This window comes from Brachionichthys hirsutus, chromosome 22, assembly GCF_040956055.1.
Source record: "Brachionichthys hirsutus isolate HB-005 chromosome 22, CSIRO-AGI_Bhir_v1, whole genome shotgun sequence".
In the NCBI taxonomy this organism is placed as follows: Eukaryota; Metazoa; Chordata; class Actinopteri; order Lophiiformes; family Brachionichthyidae; genus Brachionichthys; species Brachionichthys hirsutus.
In genome coordinates, this window is record NC_090918.1 from 6,542,038 (window position 1) to 6,558,790 (window position 16,753).

Consider the following 16,753-nt stretch of genomic DNA (forward strand, 5'->3'; position numbering starts at 1 on the left):
TTCAAACTCGAGCAATTCAAAGTATTTCAGTAAATATAATAAAACCCTTAAGGAGCTCAGGCCCAATAGGAGGAGACAGAGGAATCAAGTGCATGGCAAAATAAGAAGGAGCTGAGTTCTGGGTGACAGGTGAGCGCAGGTATGTTGGGCAGGTGGAAGCCACAGACAGGAAGTAGTTCCGGGAAGTAGTATTTATCCGGCTGTTGGGAGAAGCCTGGCTAACACCGGCACACCTGATTCCACTCCTGCAATGAAACTCAAGGAGCTTTCCGATTCGGAAGGGGAGGAGCAAGCAGAGGCGACACCAACAGTGGACAAATCCACCTCATCATCATCATCATCATCATCATCTTCTTCATCTCCTCGCTTTCTCAACGACAGCTTGAGGAACGACCTTGGCACAGTCTGGGCGTAAACATCAGAGAACAAGCGCCCACTTTCTCCTGATGCACAAACTCAACTGTGGGAGTTTCTGGAAAGCCGCGTCATCCGCGTCATCGGCGTGTGACGCGGTGACAGTCTGGAGGCGGCCTCTCCGCCGCCGCCGCGTCAAAGGACCTCCAGCAGCGCGTCCGCAGTGGAAGCAGAGCCGCCGGCCCACGCGTGGACACCGCCCGCAGACGCACAATGAGCTGCGCCTTCCAGCAGAGGACCCGTCATTTCATGCGCTGGATTTGAGGAGCTGCGGATTCTTGCTCCATATGAGGAAGAAAGTGAGTTTAATTTAATGTTTGCCTGTTTTGTTTTATTTTATTTTATTTTATTTTATTTTATGTTGTAGAGCGCATGGATTCATTTTTACTGATGTTTAACTTTTACTTGTGTTAATGACGCAGGAGTTTACTGTATTTCCTCTGCAAATCAGGGCTGGCCTATTTGAATTAAGGAAAATGTTATTTAATGTTTTCAAAATAATAAATATACAAATTGTGTAAAATTCCTGTCGTATTTTAAACTGGAGTTAAATTTAACAATGAAAAAACACTCAATGAAGAAAATATTTTAATACCATTATTATCTCTTTTTGAAAAGGGGGCGGGGGCTGAAATACTTATGTATTTTATTTTTGCAAGAATATAATACACATTTATTCCTGTTAGATGGGCAACCTTGGAATCTGTCCATCAGTCGTATATAATTGCCCAAATAAGATTCACTTTAAAAGCTTTAAAGATTGAATTTTTCATTAGGCAGTATATTTTCTGAATTTATATATTGATAGAAAAATATACACGGAGATGTTGTATAGATGGATGGACAGACCCCATATAATTGGACACATGAGCAAGTCATTATGGGTAAGTGTAGTGTTAGGGTGAGCTAAATAACGGTTAAACGTTCAGTACTACATCTTGTACCTGTTATGTAAATATACTACATGCTGGTGCTTCTTCTATTTCCCCTCAGATCTTGAAAGCAACTTGTGTCCTCTTGAGTCTGCTGGCGAGCTTTAATCTCTGCTGTGGAAAATTTACGACTCCCATAACTGACGATGTGAGCAAGCTGTCGTTATTGGTGAGGCTATCGAGCAGCTACAGGATCAATGCATATCGTATTCGTATCCTCCTGTGTGTACTTTTGTCACATGATCTCGTGTCGCGTGCACATCGTATGCTGAGAATGATTTACTTCCGTTGCAGACGCAGAACATCCCCTCCGATTATGAGATCCCTGTTAGTTACATTCCCAAGGAAGAGGTACGTATGGAAAAAAAGATAATAGGGAGCGGGAATATTGTGAAATACATATGGATTAAACTCGATTAAGTATAAACGAGGGCTGTTAAATCTTCCAGGCTGGAAGGTGCTGGGTGGTGTTAAATATCTTTCCTTTGGAGCAAAGCCTTGGGAAGCTGGCCAACAAATTTGGCGCCGTCTCCTCCAACAAAGAACATATAATCGTCTTCATCGCCATGGTGAAGAGTTTACGCTTCACCTTTAGCCACGAGGAACTGGTAAGCCATCAGAAAGTCCGTTTTTTTCCTTGAAGCGATGTAATATATGTACATTTTGCGATTCATTTTGGACACATTTCATGGCATAATTTGGTTATTTTTTAAGATTGCCTTTTGTTGTCTGATCCGGCATGCAGGAAACAATGATGCAAGTCTTCCAATGTCATTATCGGGAGAGCAGATTAGCGTCTGGTCTGTACTTTGACTACGTCAGAGATATCTTACATGCTGCCACTCCGGGAGAATCCGGCTTCTCTTGCGAGCCGGAGCCGTGCCTGAACTCGCCGCAAACACCAGGTACAGCAATCATTTTGATCATTAGGAATCCTGAGGGATTCGTCTACGCGCCATGATATTTCTGGTGCTGCAATTTTAGTGAGAGCAATTTCTAGTAATATTTCCTTCTCCCAGAAGGTCACGAGGAAGGTCGTGAACGCAGCTGGTCTAATAGGACTCCTTTGCTTCTCGCTCTCATCCCCCTCACTGGCTGTATTGTCGTCGTGGTTTGGCTGGTAAGTGGCTCATTTCGAGGCAATCTATGTGAAACAGGAAATACAGAAGCACACCATGCTAATTAGCTGTAGCATGAAAGTGTAAATACATGTATGACATTCAACTCTGATGAAGCTCTTTGCATTTTGACTTCTAGCAATGTAGCATGGTTAGCTTTCAGGGCTAATGGGATTATGGGGTAGCCTCTGATGTCACAAGTTGAGAACAAAATCCTGCATTTTATGAGTAATACCAAATAGCTGCAATATTAATGACACATTAGCCCATTAGCCTCACTTGTGCTCTCGCTAATGCTATTTAAATACTATCCCAAGAAACACACACTAAAAAGTGTCAGATGATTTACTTTGTAAAGTTACTTGATTATAGAGTAATTTTTAACAAATTGGTCTTTCCACGTTATAACAGCTTTTACTGAACATACATGCGCATATTTATCATACTGTGTGTGTATATATATTGTTTTATATTTACAGTGGGTTAGTTTAATTACTCTAATATGACCTGATAATGTGCCTTCATTTTTATTAGAGCTTCCAGGAGGGAAGGAAGTACTTGTGAAGTTAACTACCCATCAAATATTCAGTACTTCAGTAACTCTCATGGTGCCTCCCTGAGGGATTCATCATAAATCATTTGTTCATCCCAGGAAAGAAATGCTTTTCAGGCTGTGATTACTATTTTCTCTCGTTCTTTTTTTGTAGATGAAGTTCAGGAGGTCTACATCCATCTGCAGGGCTGTAAATGACGACGTGGAACCATCTGGCTTGGTCCCAAGTGTGTCTCTGGCCATCCCGCTTCAAACGCTCACCCGAGATGATGGCGATCAGTCAGCGGGGGAGGCGATCCCCGAACACGAAAGCGGATGATGCGTGACCGATAGGAACAGAAGCACAAACGGATCACTGTCCAGGTTGGGGAGCGTGCTGGATAAATGGCTGTGATCCGACACTCTCCTGCACATTAACCCGAACGTCGAGATAAAACTCTGCTGCTCCGAAAGCAGGTGTATCACAAAAATCATCCAGAGACTTGTACGAGTTAAGTATCCAAAGATGTTGCTTGGGACCAGAGGGGGGGGGGGGGGGGGGGTAGTTGTCCAGTTATCTCTCAAAATAGCTGGTGAAGTCCCTTTTTTACTTTCTACTCTTGGCCGTCTCGCCGCAGAAGACAACGTTCATTTTTTTGGGACCCCTGAATGTCGACCCGCCCAACAGGGGTACGATGCAAAGAGGTTTATGCACTCGTCCAAATAACTAAAAGCATCAGAAGATAAAAAAAAAAAGGCGATTAAAGAATCTCCTGGCGACTGCGGTGTGTTGTTGACGCTGTTCAGATCTTCCACATCGGCTTACCAGCCCGCTAGTTGCAAACAAGCGTGCTACTTTGTGTATCAAAGATCTGACCAGATGGCAGATAGCTATCGCCGGAGGCACTTTGAATCCATTCATTGTATTTCAAAGCTGCTGAACAGTGATCTATAGCCGCTGCTCGGCCCCCGATGAGTGTGTCGGAGCATTTACTGCCTTATTCACCAAGTCAATCATGAGAACATGACTCCCTCGAGTGTGAGCGCTCTTGTACTGTAATGTGTCAGAGAGACGGCGCAAAGAGGACGAGGGAGATGGGGATGGATGGACGGGTGGACGGATGAGCTCAGTGAGGAACATAAGGAGCGCTTGTTCTTGTCACAAAAGATCTGGCCGTAGGCTGGAGGAAATGCCAGTTACAAACGCGACTGATGTCGGCAGATCCCCCATGAATCAGCAGGCTAAGAATCTTTTCCCAGACCACAGGGTACGAAGCCTCCTCGGCACGGGATGGTTAGTAATTCAATAACAGTTTTCTCCATTCTAATGGAGTTCTACTACTTACACGTGTGGTGTTGTCTTTCCCGGTGACCGGTTTGTATAATTTTGATATGATGATCTGTATTTGTATTGCATGAGAAATTTTAAGTTATTTTCTTATTAAATAAACTACTCACAAAAGGTAAAAAAAACAAAAAACTTTGCATACTATTTCAATGATGCGGATGAAAAGTGGCGGAATTCAAGTTTGTGTGAATGAGGAATGGACTGTACCTGTCCGATCTTGTGCCGAATCGCACTCAAACGGGTGTCGTAACCCTGAAAGTTCAGTTGTAGTTCAGTTGAAAATTGGTTCAAGATCCTACATTACTAAGAATATTTTGATAACTACAAAATTATTGATAAACGCAACGCCAAATGCATTACGGAGGACCGTTGATTTAAAACTCAACTTTAGCATGGGACAGATCTGAATGAAGCGGTGACACTATCGGCTCATGAGCTCCTTTTAATAGACGTTATTCTATCGATAGTTTGTCTTCGTTGGTGATTTGATCGGTTTGAAAGCTTGAATTACTTTTCAAACTTACACATAAAAGCGCCCAGAAAGGACACAAATAAACTGTACTTAAAATTTCGACTGTATAAATTATACAATCACATCCATCGCCATTAACAAGTTCGATCCGCATGGTTGCTCCTCGTGGCTTTCGCTCCTCCCCTGCCATTTTAAATAACGGTGCTTTTATTTGTAATAGCGATATCCGCCGGAAGCACAAGGACTTTTGTTTTGGAAAGCCGCTGCCTAGCGGCCGCCATTATTCTCCCTGGCTTGACGCGCGGTATAAAGACAGTTTAAACAATTTTAAACATTATATTACGGCGTATGGCGCCGCATTGTTAGCCTGTCCGTGCAGCCGATTGATCTGGCGGTGCGTCCCGAGCACCGGATGGAGAAACGAAGCGATGCTGCGGGTAAGCTAACGCTAGCATGCTAACGGTAGCCGCCGCCGAGAATGACTTGTCAAACGCCGGAGAGGCGATGCGAGCGCGGCTATCACAGCGAAGGCGGCTCTGCGCGTCGAACCCGCGGCCAGCACGCTGCTAGGAGAGTTTGTTTTTATTATGTTGATGCGTTTGTGGCTAGCTAGTGAACTAGCTTAGCCGCTAGCTAGATGACCCCTTCCCTCCGGGTGCGCGTCGAGTCTCGACGACGGCCGTCATTAGCCGCGCACTGCCCGCGCAAAGGTTGACGTGTAGGTCTCCTTTTCGTTTGCGGGCCGGCGCTCATTCTCTTAACGGTTTCACACGCGAACCTGTCGTGCACGCCACCCCACACGCACGCACGCTCGTTCCCGGTGTAGCGCCGCCCCGCAGCAGCGGCGTGGTTCACAGACACACACCTGGAGAAGCTCGCTAAACGCACGTATCGATCATCGGCGTGAGAAGACAAACATGCTTCCGGGTTTTCTAACACAAATCTTGTATTTTTATTTCTCTCTTTTATTTTTTTTATTTTTTTTGGGGGGGGGGGGTGCAGGTGCTCTCCCGCTGGCCTCCCTTCGCTTGATGGCCTCTCCTCTGCAGCTGACCTATTCGTACATATGGCAGGTGATACGGCAGAGAAACGTGAAGATGTACGGCAAGGTGGAGGAGTTCGTCGCCATGGTGACGCAGACTGCCCCGGAGCTCATGAGCTTCAAGCAGACTGCCCAGCTGGTCCTGGGGTTGAGGGCGAGGGTGAGAGTTCCTCACCTGCGGGGGCGGAGCCTTGACTTTCGGGTTGTGGCTTGTCTTCTGACTCTTTTCTCTGTCTTCAGATCATTTTGGATTTGCTTCACAAAGACGGCCCACCGGACTCCAAGACGATACAAATCCTCGTCAATCGGTTGAAGCTCTCGGCGTCTGCGGTGGTAAGAACGGGAACGTTTTCCTGACGCAACATAAAAGGCATAAATCCTTTTGAACGTCGCTTGTGTTCCGTTTCTCCGAGAATTTCTTTTCTCCCGATTTTACAGAAGGACTCCGAGGTGGAGAAATCACAAACGAACTTTATGGTGCTGGTCCAGAATCTGCTTAAGAACCCGGCTGAGAGGAAACGCTTCTTCCAGGTACGAGTTCCGTTATCATCACAAAGGGCTTCTCCTTCTTTTTTTTTCCTCATTCACACTCGCTGCACTCGTCCGTGTCGCTCCCCGCAGGAAGTGTTCCCCGTTCAGTACGGCGCGAAGTTCGATACGGCCCTGCAGGCTCTGGTTGCAGGTCTGGTGTGCAAGCTGGAGCAGCTGCTTCCTGTTCCTAACCTCTCCCAGGTCGCTGCACGCTTAACGTCTACCTTGTTGCCCTTGCCCTTTGGCAGCGGAGCCGGGACTCGTGCTGCAGCGACGAACTTATATTCGTTCCTTTCCACCTCAGCTTGGAACCATGATCTCGACAGAGCCCGTCCTGGAGGAATGCGGGCGCTTGATCCCCGACCCGGGGGACCTGAAGTCCCTCCTCCGGCACCAGCAGGCCAAGGGACTCCTTGGGGTCAAAGGTACGGAGGCGGGGTCGAACGACGACCTCTTAAATTAAAGCAACAAGCGATCTATTCAACGTGTTTTCCGTTTTGTTTAGCCACCATTTCGTCCTCCGTGGGCGATTGCGTGCTCTCGTCGCTCGCCTTTCGTTCCAAACCAGTAGAGCCGCCGCCCCCGCCCCCGAAATCCCCCCCACCGCCCCCACCACCAAAGCAATTAGAGGCCACCCTCAATGAAACAACCCCAGCCTCCCTCAGTGACACGGAAGACTTGGGGGTGTTGTCAGACGACCCTGACAGCCAAGCAGGCGCCGCCGCTGGACCGGAGAGGAGCGGCCGAGGCGGCCACGAAACGGCCGATGGCGGCGCCGCAAAGGAAAGCGTTCCAACGGCGACTCGAGTGGACAAAGATGTGGCGCAAGAGAAGAATTGTGAAAGCGAACAGTCTGATGCGACGCCGCCAAACGGAGAAGGAGAAGGAGAAGGAGCGGCGGCCGTGGCGACGGAGAGGCCAGAAGCGCCGCAGGAGCCGCCCTTGAAATCAGTCCCGCTCAAGGTCGTCCAGATTCCCATCAAAACGGCTTCCGTCACGAAGAACTCGCCGAAAGACGGGCAGAAGCCCCACACGCAGCGAGTGACCTTGCATCAGTGGGTGTCGCAGATCGCCACGAACTCGATCTCGCTGCCGGCGCTGCCGCCGCTCCCCCCGGCCAGGCCCGGCTCGGGAGACGACCTGAAGCCCAGCATCAGGAAGAAGAAGCAGATCCGACCCCCGCCCGACAGGTTCACCTGCGGCGTGTGCGACAAGAGCTTCCCTTACCAGTCCAAGCTGACCGACCACGAGCGCATCCACACCGGCGAGAAGCCGTTCGTCTGCACGGCGTGCAACAAGAGCTTCCGGACGCAGGCGTTCCTCAACAACCACCTGAAGACCCACAGCACGGTCCGGCCGTACGCCTGCGGCCAGTGCGGCAAGTGCTTCACCAAGCTGCAGACCCTGACCAAGCACATCCTGGCCCACAGCGGCCAGAAGCCGTTCTACTGCGGCGTCTGCAACAAAGGCTTCACGCAGTCCACCTACTTCAAGCGGCACATGGAGTGCCACACCAGCCAGATGACGTTCCCGTGCAAGCACTGCAGCAAGAGCTTCCCGACGGCCTTCAAGCTGTCCAACCACGAGCGCTGGCACACCAGGGACCGCCCCCACATGTGCGAGCGCTGCGGCAAGCGGTTCCTCGTGCCCAGCCTGCTGAAGCGACACATGGGCTACCACATCGGGGACCGGCAGTACCTCTGCTCGCAGTGCGGCAAGACCTTCGTCTATTTGTCCGACCTGAAGAGGCACCAGCAGGACCACGTGCCCAAAGCCAAGATCCCCTGCCCCGTGTGCCAAAAGAAGTTCTCCAGCAAGTACTGCCTGCGGGTCCACCTGAGGATCCACACCCGGGAGAGGCCCTACAGGTGCTCCATCTGCGAGAAGAGCTTCACCCAGGTGGGGAACCTGAAGGTCCACATCAGGCTGCACACCAACGAGCGGCCGTACAGCTGCGACGTGTGCGGGAAGACCTACAAGCTGGCGTCCCACCTGAACGTCCACAAGCGGACGCACGCGTGCAAGAAGCCGTGGACGTGCGACACGTGCGGGAAGGGCTTCTCCGTCCCGGGCCTCCTGAAGAAGCACGAGCAGCTGCACGCGAGGGACGCCGACCCCGACTTCACCGGCAAACGGAGGCACAGGGGCAAGCACAAGAAGCACGCCCTCAAGAGGAAGTACGAGGACGAAGAGGAGGGCAGCGACGATTATTAAGGGACTCGTTTCGTAGAGATGAAGACTCCGTTCGCCGAAAACAAGCTACGAAGTCATCACAACGTTTATCATGCTTTTTTTTTCTACTTATCTTCACTCGAGTGGGAATCATGTCGCCGCGTGTTTTTTTTTGTGGCCCTGTTAGGACTAGATTTATCATGTAATCGATATATAATAAGGGGTTTTCCAATGCATGCGACCGTAAATGGCGTTCTCTGAGTCGTAGAACGTAGCGTCACTGTGTCCTCGTGGAAGCGTGATTAAAATACTGCAGTATTTTATTAATGTAATCCCGAACTCGACTTTGCTTTTGTTTTAGCGTTGCTCTAGTTTCTCTTTTAGCAGCGGTCGACGTGTCGTCGCTTTAGGAGGAAGAGAAAAGGCGTGAAGATATTTTAGCGAGACCGTATGGAACTTTACGGAATAGTACGCAATGATCGTGTTTTACGTTCCCCGTGACGCATCCTGTCGTGAGCAGCCGTGAAGAAAAGCCATTTGGTGATGGAGCTGTTCTCAGTAATGCCTGTTTTTGGATGTTTTACAATAAAGTGTGTATTCGTTACGAAGGACGATTGTGTCGCCGTCTTTCTTTCGGGGACGAGCCGTCCGTCTCGCTGATGGACGGAAGCGTTGACCTCCGAGGATGACCTCATCGATCCCCGTCCACTTTGCCCGGTGCAGCGATGACCTTTGTGCTTTATTACTGCACTTAACGGTTCTTTGATCTTTGTTGCCCCCCCCTCCCCCCCGGACTTTAATTGCCCCCTCGGGATTTCATAAAGCGACTTCATGTTTAATTGATGCTCCTCAGAGGAAATGCAGGAAGCGACGCTATTAAGCTGTTCGATTTGTTCCATTTTCATAGGTGATGTTCCACCATTTTAGTTTGTCAGCCTTTCATTGATCCACAGGTGGATCAAACCGCTGCTGCTCTTTCCCAGGGACCTGAATGCACCACAGTCTCCTCGCCTGGTTCTAATGCATCAGTTGTGCTCAGTAAAAGTCCAAGAGTCCAACCCTAAAATAAAAAATGTGTTTGCTGGTCGGATTAATTGACTGCAATCATCACAGTCATAGTTTTTTTCTCATTGTAGCTACCCACTAGCAACCTTCCTCCCAGCCAAACCGACACTGTACCAGGCTAACATCTGCTTCTTATCTACCTCCAGCTGAGAATTATAGCGACACCTCCCTATTGATCTCCAGGATGAAAACGACAGTCATGTCTGCCATCAAACAAACCGAAATCGCCCCCCCGATGTGTCACCGACCTCACGCGTGCCGAGACAGTCCAGCGGGCCGTCCTCAGCTCTGAGTCAGGACGTAAAGTCCCAGCGACTCACCGTGTGTCACGGAAAACACATCACAGGTCAGCGGGAGCCGTCTGGACCGACTGGACTGGAATCTTTCTCTTTTTTTAGAAGTCAACGCTTTGCAAAAAGAATCATCAAAGCCCACCGTTAGAGTCAATGACAAATGCAGCAAATACATTAAATACATTAAATACTCTCAACAAAATGAAGACACAACACATTCAAAATGTTTCCCACTTTTTATGAGTGAAGTAAAAGCTTTTAGAATTTGTCTCTTGGGTTTAAATCCATGTTCCACATGTTCGGGGCCTGCTCAATGTTCAACAACTCCGCCCTCTACTGTCCACGAGTCATAACTACAACCATTCGTCATAATGCAGACCACGTGACCAACGCAATTAGCGGCGTTCCAGCTGGTTCAGTGGCGCAGGTGAATTAAAGGGGAGGGTTTCTATCACAGTGGAGCCTTTATCAGCAATAAAAAAGGAGTTTTAAATGCCTCGGATGTCGGATCACATTTTTGGGGGTTCGAACACGCGAGTGGAGCCGAGGCGAACCGAAGACACGCGAACGAAGGCGGAGTCTCCCGAGTAGCTGCCACAGCCAGAACGGTATGAAAATGATGCAGAATTGTGTTAAACAGTTAAATTAACTTTTATTGTGCTTTTTTTTTTTTTTTTTACAATTTAATGTGTTATATTGTTTAGATACACATAGTTGAGTATTAATATGACTGTAGGCATGTAAATGTCAATCAATCAATCAATCAAATCTTTATTGCAGGCACAATGGTCCAATTAAACATTTATCTGGTGCGTATAGGAACAGATTAATCTAGTTTCCATTATTTCTTAAGGGGAATATATTTTCGGTTTTCAAACATTACTGACGGAATTATAGAAAACTAGGTTCCACTGTAGTTGCACATTATTTAATGTTTTTCTGTTATTCAGGCATTTCTTCATTTGTTCGCCCTTTATTTCCTCTACCAAGGAGGTCAGATGTGTGTGATTATGCATAACAATTTATAAAATTTAAAGGGCTGGGAATGAGAACAGCTGATTATTTTTTTTCTTTAACAACCATGCTTTACTTCAGCATAAAATTATGGAAATAAATGCTTTTATTGTGAAGGAACATAAAAAACGTTTTAAAATAAAAGTCATTTGTGACTGGTGACGCTTTGGCAGGAATGTTAGAGTCGTCGCCTCCGAACTTGTCAAATATATCTTTAACCGTCAGTTAAAACAGGTAGTGAGTACTCTGATTTTATTTTGAAGGGTTTCACTGCTACATTCAATACACACAAGCCAACGGCAGAAGTCTCTATTAACAGCTTTTATTGTGTTACACAATATGTGAACAAAATATCTACAAAATCATGGGTTAAAAAAAGAATCAGAAATTCCTCGTTGGAGTTCACGGTCTAGTTTTATTATCATGTCTTAATTTGGGGGGCACAAGGTGACCGCTGTGTATCAAAACGCTGGATGGCGACATCATCTGGAGCTCTTCCCATTTTCATGAACATCCATTCTGGAAAGAGGAACATTCAGACTTCAGGATTTAGTAATAACGATGGACAGAATGAGTGCGAGACGACTTTCGCACGCCGACGCACCCGTTCTCCTCTTTCAGCTGCTGGTACAGCTCGAACTTGCTGTTCGCCCTTCCTGCGAACTCCTGGTGCTTCCTGGAGTTGGCCACGTTGATGCGATTGGTCCACATGGCGAGGAGCGATACGGGCCCTGCAGCGGGGGGGCGGGACAAAGCCACGGATGAAACACACCGGCAGGTAGCCATCGTACTCTTGACTAGCTTATCGCGGCGATGACCTTTGGCTTTCTCTGGAAACTGAACGCCGTCCATGGACAGACGCGGCTTCTTGTTGGCCGGCTCCGGAGAGTCCGGCGAATCCTTGATCACTTCCGTCTCCGGGTCTTCTTTCTCCAGCAAAACCTTTAGTCTTCGTTTTAAAAACAAACAAACAAACAGTTTAGCGTAAGAGAAAAGGACGCTTGTTTTTTTTTTTTTGCACCTGAAGATCAAAGACGATCAAAGCGCCGCCGCCGACCTCTCCGATTCCTGCCAGCTTTTGTCGTCCGTGTCTTTGCCGCCGCTTTTCTCCGCCCTGTCCTCCCTCTCCTCTCTCTTCCTCCCTCTCTTCTTCCTCTCCTCCTCCTCGGGAGGTTTGCTGCGGCAGGCGACGATGCAGTCCAGCACGCGCTGGTGTCTGTCCGTGTCTCCGGCGTGAGTCTTCACCAGCGTCTCCAGCTCGTTCCACATGATGCGGTACTGCTCATCCCTGCCGGCGGCGAGGAAAACAAAAACGGCGCTGAAGGCAAGAACGTCCAGAACGGAGCCGTCTATGCTTCTGGAACGGAGCGGCGTCTGATAAATACCTCTTGGGGCCTTTGCCTCTGGATCCCACGGTGGAAATGGGGAGCGGGTCGTTCTTCCTCTCCATGTCCACCAGGTTGTAAACCGTCTTCTGGCAGGTCAGGACGTCCTCGTCGGACAAAGTCTCCTTCACTATGAGGTTCGCTAACGGAACCACCTAGCGGCGGAAGACGCGGGAAGTAGAATGAGCGTCTGCTCCGACGCAGAAGTCGTCGGGCGCGGCTTTCGGGCGTCTCCGCCCTGCTCACCGCCTGCATGTTGAAGATGGTGGTCTGGGAGATGATCATCGGCCAGTAGCGCGTGTGGCGCTCCAGTTGAGCCTTGGCTCTCTCGGCCGGCAGCTTCCCCGAGGGGTCGTGGGAAGACTCCGGCACCGGCGTGAGCCGGTTCTCTCTCATGAATTCCCCAAAGTCCTGAAGTCGACGGCAAAACAAACGGGTGAGGCGACGGCGTGGACGCCGCTTTGGCGCCCGGCGTGTCGCTGAACGCACGGTGATGCGGTAGTCCGTCACTCGGCCGCCGCAGCCCTCGCTGATGGAGGGCGGGTCCTCCAGGGTGGAGCGGTTGCAGTTGAGCACGTGGAGGAAGATCTCCCCGCCGTGGCTGCTGAGCATGTGGCTGATGACCTTCGACCCCGACTTCCTCGGCTGCTCCAGCAGCACCGACCGACCTGGAGAGAGGAGAGGAGGGGCGGGAAGCCGGCGATTAGCCGACGCACCGATAAAGAAGGGGGGCGGGATTTATCCGTCGTACCGTTGAGGAGGAAGTTGGTCAGACAGGAGGAGGGCCGGCTGTTTACGTCTGTGGGGGAGATGCGATAGGCTCCGGTGCAGTAATGCAGCTCTGAAACGGGAGAGAGCCGGATCGGATCGGGAATACTCGATCAATCTCGGAGGACGACCGGAAGCAGAGCTGCAGCGACGCGTGAAAATGCGTCTCCTGCTAAACGCGTGCGGCTTCGAGCGTCTCGTGTCTTTGGTTTCCATCAGAATTCACTGTGAGCTGAATTTCTGCATCGTTGGAATATTAGAGGCGTTAACAAGCACTGAGCCCTTCAAATCGACAATATGAAACCTTCAGCTGGCTCCGCCCACCTATGCTGTGGGTTCGCGGCGTGCACCATTTCAGCGTGATTGTCTCTTTGAGTCCATTTTCTCGAGTGCTGCTTCCGGCCATGTGCAAATCGCCTGCAGCACACAAAGACGTCTTTAGATTCATTTCAATATAATAAATAAAAACATCTGAGCGCGCGACGTCGGCGCTCCCGAGAGTCGAGGCCGACCGACCGCGCTTCCTCTCCGGTGGCGCCGGCGGCACCCACCGCTTTTGAAGAACTCCAGGTGAGCATCTCGGTGATGCAGGAGTTCCACGTCGTAGTTGGCCGACGTGTTGGCGTGCTGCTCTTCCTGTCCGTCCCCAGAGACAAGGACAAACGCGGGTCAGTACGGAGCCGGCGCACAAACGCACGTTAGCACTGCTGATTTCATGATCCAAAGGGGACAGTGATGCACGAAGCAAAGGAAGAATGTTCGTTCTCTGGTTGGTTCTAAACGTGTTTCCCTTCTCACAGAAGACGTGTGTGTCTCTATTTAAATAAAGCTTTGTTCCCAAGTTTAAAAAATATATATATAAATATATATTTTGGGCCCGGAAACGACTAAAAGCCAACTTTTTGTTGTTGTTTTTTGTCAGTAGCTGGAAAAAAATGTCGGCTTTGGTTTAAAATCAGATTAAGTGTTTTCTCCAGACAGAAACAACAGACCACACAAAGACACTAAAGGGGGGGCTGGCGGGGGGGCTGATGGAGGAAACTTTTAGAGCGCGTCTATGGTTTTAAACGGCTGACAAACACCGACAGTTCTTGGTGACGCTGAAAAGGCAACGCTGGTCAAGGATGTTTGGATTCAAATACCGGAATGCAACGGTCATATCGGGCAATTTTTAATTCCCAAATTGCCAGAAGTATTATCAAAACAGGCAAACGAGAGTTCATTTGGAGTTGCTTTGCCAACAAATGGCGAGCGAATGCTTCTAACAGACCCCCCCCCCCCCCACGCTGCATTCACCCGGGCGTCCCCCCCCCACATCAAACCAGAGTTGCCTGTTCTTTACTGGAGTCTCAACCAGCGTCTCGACCAACCGTTGCATCCAGCCGGAAGCCTTCAGCAACAGCAGCGCTCAAAAACATGAGATCGCTGACGCCTTCCTCACTTTGAAGTGTGTGTGACAAGAGTACTAACCTGTTCGCAAACATTTAATGTGGGCTAAGCAAAACAGAAAATACAGCATGAAACCAGCAGCAGAGTCACGGGTCATATTAACATGCAGATGAGATCAACAACAACAAAAAGAGAGATGAGAATTTAAAGTTGCGTGAGCAAATACGGGCGAGGGAGGGTTCACGCATAAAGGTTGAGCAGACAAAGAGAAAGGAAAGGAAGCCGCGAGAAGAAATGAAATCATTCTAGGCATCAAAGCTTTATGATTTATGTGTTTTTTATTTTTGAGGAGGGATGTGCAAGGCGGCGCCGAGGCCGATGGGACGTCTACCTTCATCGGGATGTTCGTTATGGTGGTGGAGGCCAAGTCAAAGTGCTGCTGGACCAGGATGTTGAGTTTGGAGGCCAGGTGTCGCCCCGTACGGACGCTGTGGACCTCGCTGGTGAGCAGAGGGAAGATCTGGGGCGAGGGAGGAACAAGCTGTGACGGCTAATAGATGCTACGCCATGAAACGCCACGGTTTCACGCGACTCGGTCGCACTCACCTCCTTTTTCGGTCGGTCGGACACCAAAGCGTCCTCGCCCTGCGGATAGATGTGAACTAAAACCAGGTCACACTGCTGGATGGCCATCAGCCTGAGACACAAACACGATGAGGAAAATGATGCGACAATAAATAGCGCTCGGGTCCAGCTGCGCTGAGGCTGGATGATTTTAACGCACGAGTGACTTCTCATTTCTGACACTGACCTGTCCGAGGCCGCGGCCAGACGGTTTTGTTCCAGGATGGCGTCCTGGACGCAGTCCTCCAACATGCGGACATGAGTGTCACTATAATAAAACAAAAAATCAAACGGCACAGCCTGAAATAACACGAAACATCAGGAGAATCGTCGTTGAGCAGCAGATCAGACGTCTGGATACCAGAATCGTTGTTACACGCGCTATTTACCTTTTAGCATTGGTGAGGCAGATAATGCGCCCCCTGTTGGCCACTCTGTCGGCCGTGTCCATCAGAGCCGTGCGCCTCTCGTGCTGCAACTCCGTGATCTTGCATAACGACTCCACCGCAGTGACCAGTCCGTGCACGATGCTGCAGCACTCGGGGTCCTCCCCCGGGTTGGGTGGTCCAACGGCTGCCAGAGCTGACATGAGCTGCCAGAGAGAAGGGGGGGGGGGGGGCATGCTCATCACCATAATGGCATTGCAGTTCCGCTTGTTGTGGGGCTCTGATTCTGCAAACGTCGGCTTACCTCATGCGTGCTCTGCTCTTCCCGCCTCCAGCTGTTCAAGATGTGGAACTCTGAATCACTGACAATGTAATTAACCTGTCCCAAAAAAAAAAAAGCAAGAGGGCAGAGGTCACCGTTGCATCGAAAACGCTACGATCAAGACTTCACAAACAAATGTTCTTTGTGACTTCAAAGTGAAAGGAGCGGCGGCGATGCAGCCGAAGCTTAAATGGTTTATTCTGAGGAGGCTAACCAGTTTGTCCCTCGGGTAGATATCGTAGAGGATTCGGCAGTACTCCATGGAGCACTCCACAGCGCAGGTCCACAGCGACTTGGAGACGGGGGCCAAGGGAATCACCCCCTGCGCTCGGCTCTTGGTCAGCACGTCACACTCCACCTGCTGACGACTTGACTCCGCCATGTAGGGACAGTGGTCGACCACGAAGACCGTCTTGTGGGACGCCGCGAACATCTTCGTTTTGAGAAGTGTGTTCGGATCTGCGATGGTAACAGGAAGACGCACGGATGTGAAACTCTGAGAAAGTTTGATTTGCAATCTGTACAAAGTTTTAAATATTCCAGTGTTTGATGCGGTAGTTAAATAATGTTCATTGCTATCTTTGGTTTAGAAATCCATAATGCAGCAGAGTGTAAATGTATAATATATAATCCCTGTTCTGTGTATTCTGTGAAAATAGAATTAAAAGATTAAAATGCATTTGAACAATGAATACATTACATTCCAGCTTTTCTCAGTCATCTTTAAACGTTACGTTGCTGCCGAAATGAACAGCACTCAGACCCTAGCTTTAGCCTGCTAGCTAACACTAGCCCGGATGATTTATTCGCCGATTTACGTTTATTACCGGGAATATAAACACTTACCCATCGTGACATTTGAGTACCAGTCCGCAGGATGCTTCCTGTAAAAAGTTAATCCACCTTCAAATAATATTCACCTCCTTGTTTTTAGTCGTAGCACAGA

The 16,753-nt window shown here is 49.3% G+C and overlaps 3 protein-coding genes across 3 annotated transcripts; 2 read left to right on the forward strand and 1 right to left on the reverse strand.

Annotated features, from left to right (window-relative positions):
• Positions 1–661: 661 nt before the first annotated feature.
• On the forward strand, positions 662–3,336 carry LOC137911133 (uncharacterized). The gene is made up of 7 exons (XM_068755552.1): positions 662–713; positions 1,408–1,515; positions 1,641–1,697; positions 1,796–1,954; positions 2,092–2,251; positions 2,366–2,466; positions 3,172–3,336. The coding sequence occupies exons 1-7, from the start codon at positions 702–704 to the stop codon at positions 3,334–3,336; spliced, it is 762 nt and encodes a 253-aa protein (XP_068611653.1). The 5' UTR covers positions 662–701.
• A 3,819-nt stretch (positions 3,337–7,155) lies between these two features.
• On the forward strand, positions 7,156–9,165 carry LOC137911134 (gastrula zinc finger protein XlCGF26.1-like). Its single transcript, XM_068755553.1, has 2 exons — positions 7,156–7,213; positions 7,270–9,165. The coding sequence occupies exons 1-2, from the start codon at positions 7,156–7,158 to the stop codon at positions 8,601–8,603; spliced, it is 1,392 nt and encodes a 463-aa protein (XP_068611654.1). The 3' UTR covers positions 8,604–9,165.
• A 2,081-nt stretch (positions 9,166–11,246) lies between these two features.
• ints13 (integrator complex subunit 13) lies at positions 11,247–16,657 on the reverse strand. The gene is made up of 18 exons (XM_068755554.1): positions 16,654–16,657; positions 16,022–16,266; positions 15,790–15,864; positions 15,489–15,691; positions 15,287–15,367; positions 15,082–15,172; positions 14,867–14,995; positions 14,557–14,580; positions 13,638–13,722; positions 13,411–13,503; positions 13,070–13,159; positions 12,808–12,986; positions 12,565–12,729; positions 12,319–12,473; positions 11,991–12,221; positions 11,752–11,882; positions 11,538–11,664; positions 11,247–11,452 (listed from the first exon to the last, which is right to left on the reverse strand). The coding sequence occupies exons 1-18, from the start codon at positions 16,655–16,657 to the stop codon at positions 11,416–11,418; spliced, it is 2,145 nt and encodes a 714-aa protein (XP_068611655.1). The 3' UTR covers positions 11,247–11,415.
• Between the last annotated feature and the right edge of the window lie 96 nt (positions 16,658–16,753).

Excerpts from the sequence above, each read along its gene's own strand:
- ints13 (XM_068755554.1), bottom strand. Across the intron at positions 15,368-15,488 it reads TGCCTCACCAATGCTAAAAG|TGACACTCATGTCCGCATGT; the intron begins GTAAATAGCGCG and ends GTTTTATTATAG. Across the intron at positions 14,581-14,866 it reads TAACGAACATCCCGATGAAG|CCCACATTAAATGTTTGCGA; the intron begins GTAGACGTCCCA and ends TGTTTTGCTTAG.
- LOC137911133 (XM_068755552.1), top strand. Across the intron at positions 1,955-2,091 it reads CCTTTAGCCACGAGGAACTG|GAAACAATGATGCAAGTCTT; the intron begins GTAAGCCATCAG and ends TCCGGCATGCAG. Across the intron at positions 2,467-3,171 it reads TTGTCGTCGTGGTTTGGCTG|ATGAAGTTCAGGAGGTCTAC; the intron begins GTAAGTGGCTCA and ends CTTTTTTTGTAG.
- LOC137911134 (XM_068755553.1), top strand. The coding sequence starts at position 7,156 with ATGGCGGCGCCGCAAAGGAAAGCGTTCCAACGGCGACTCGAGTGGACA. Across the intron at positions 7,214-7,269 it reads CGAGTGGACAAAGATGTGGC|GAGAAGGAGAAGGAGCGGCG; the intron begins GCAAGAGAAGAA and ends CAAACGGAGAAG.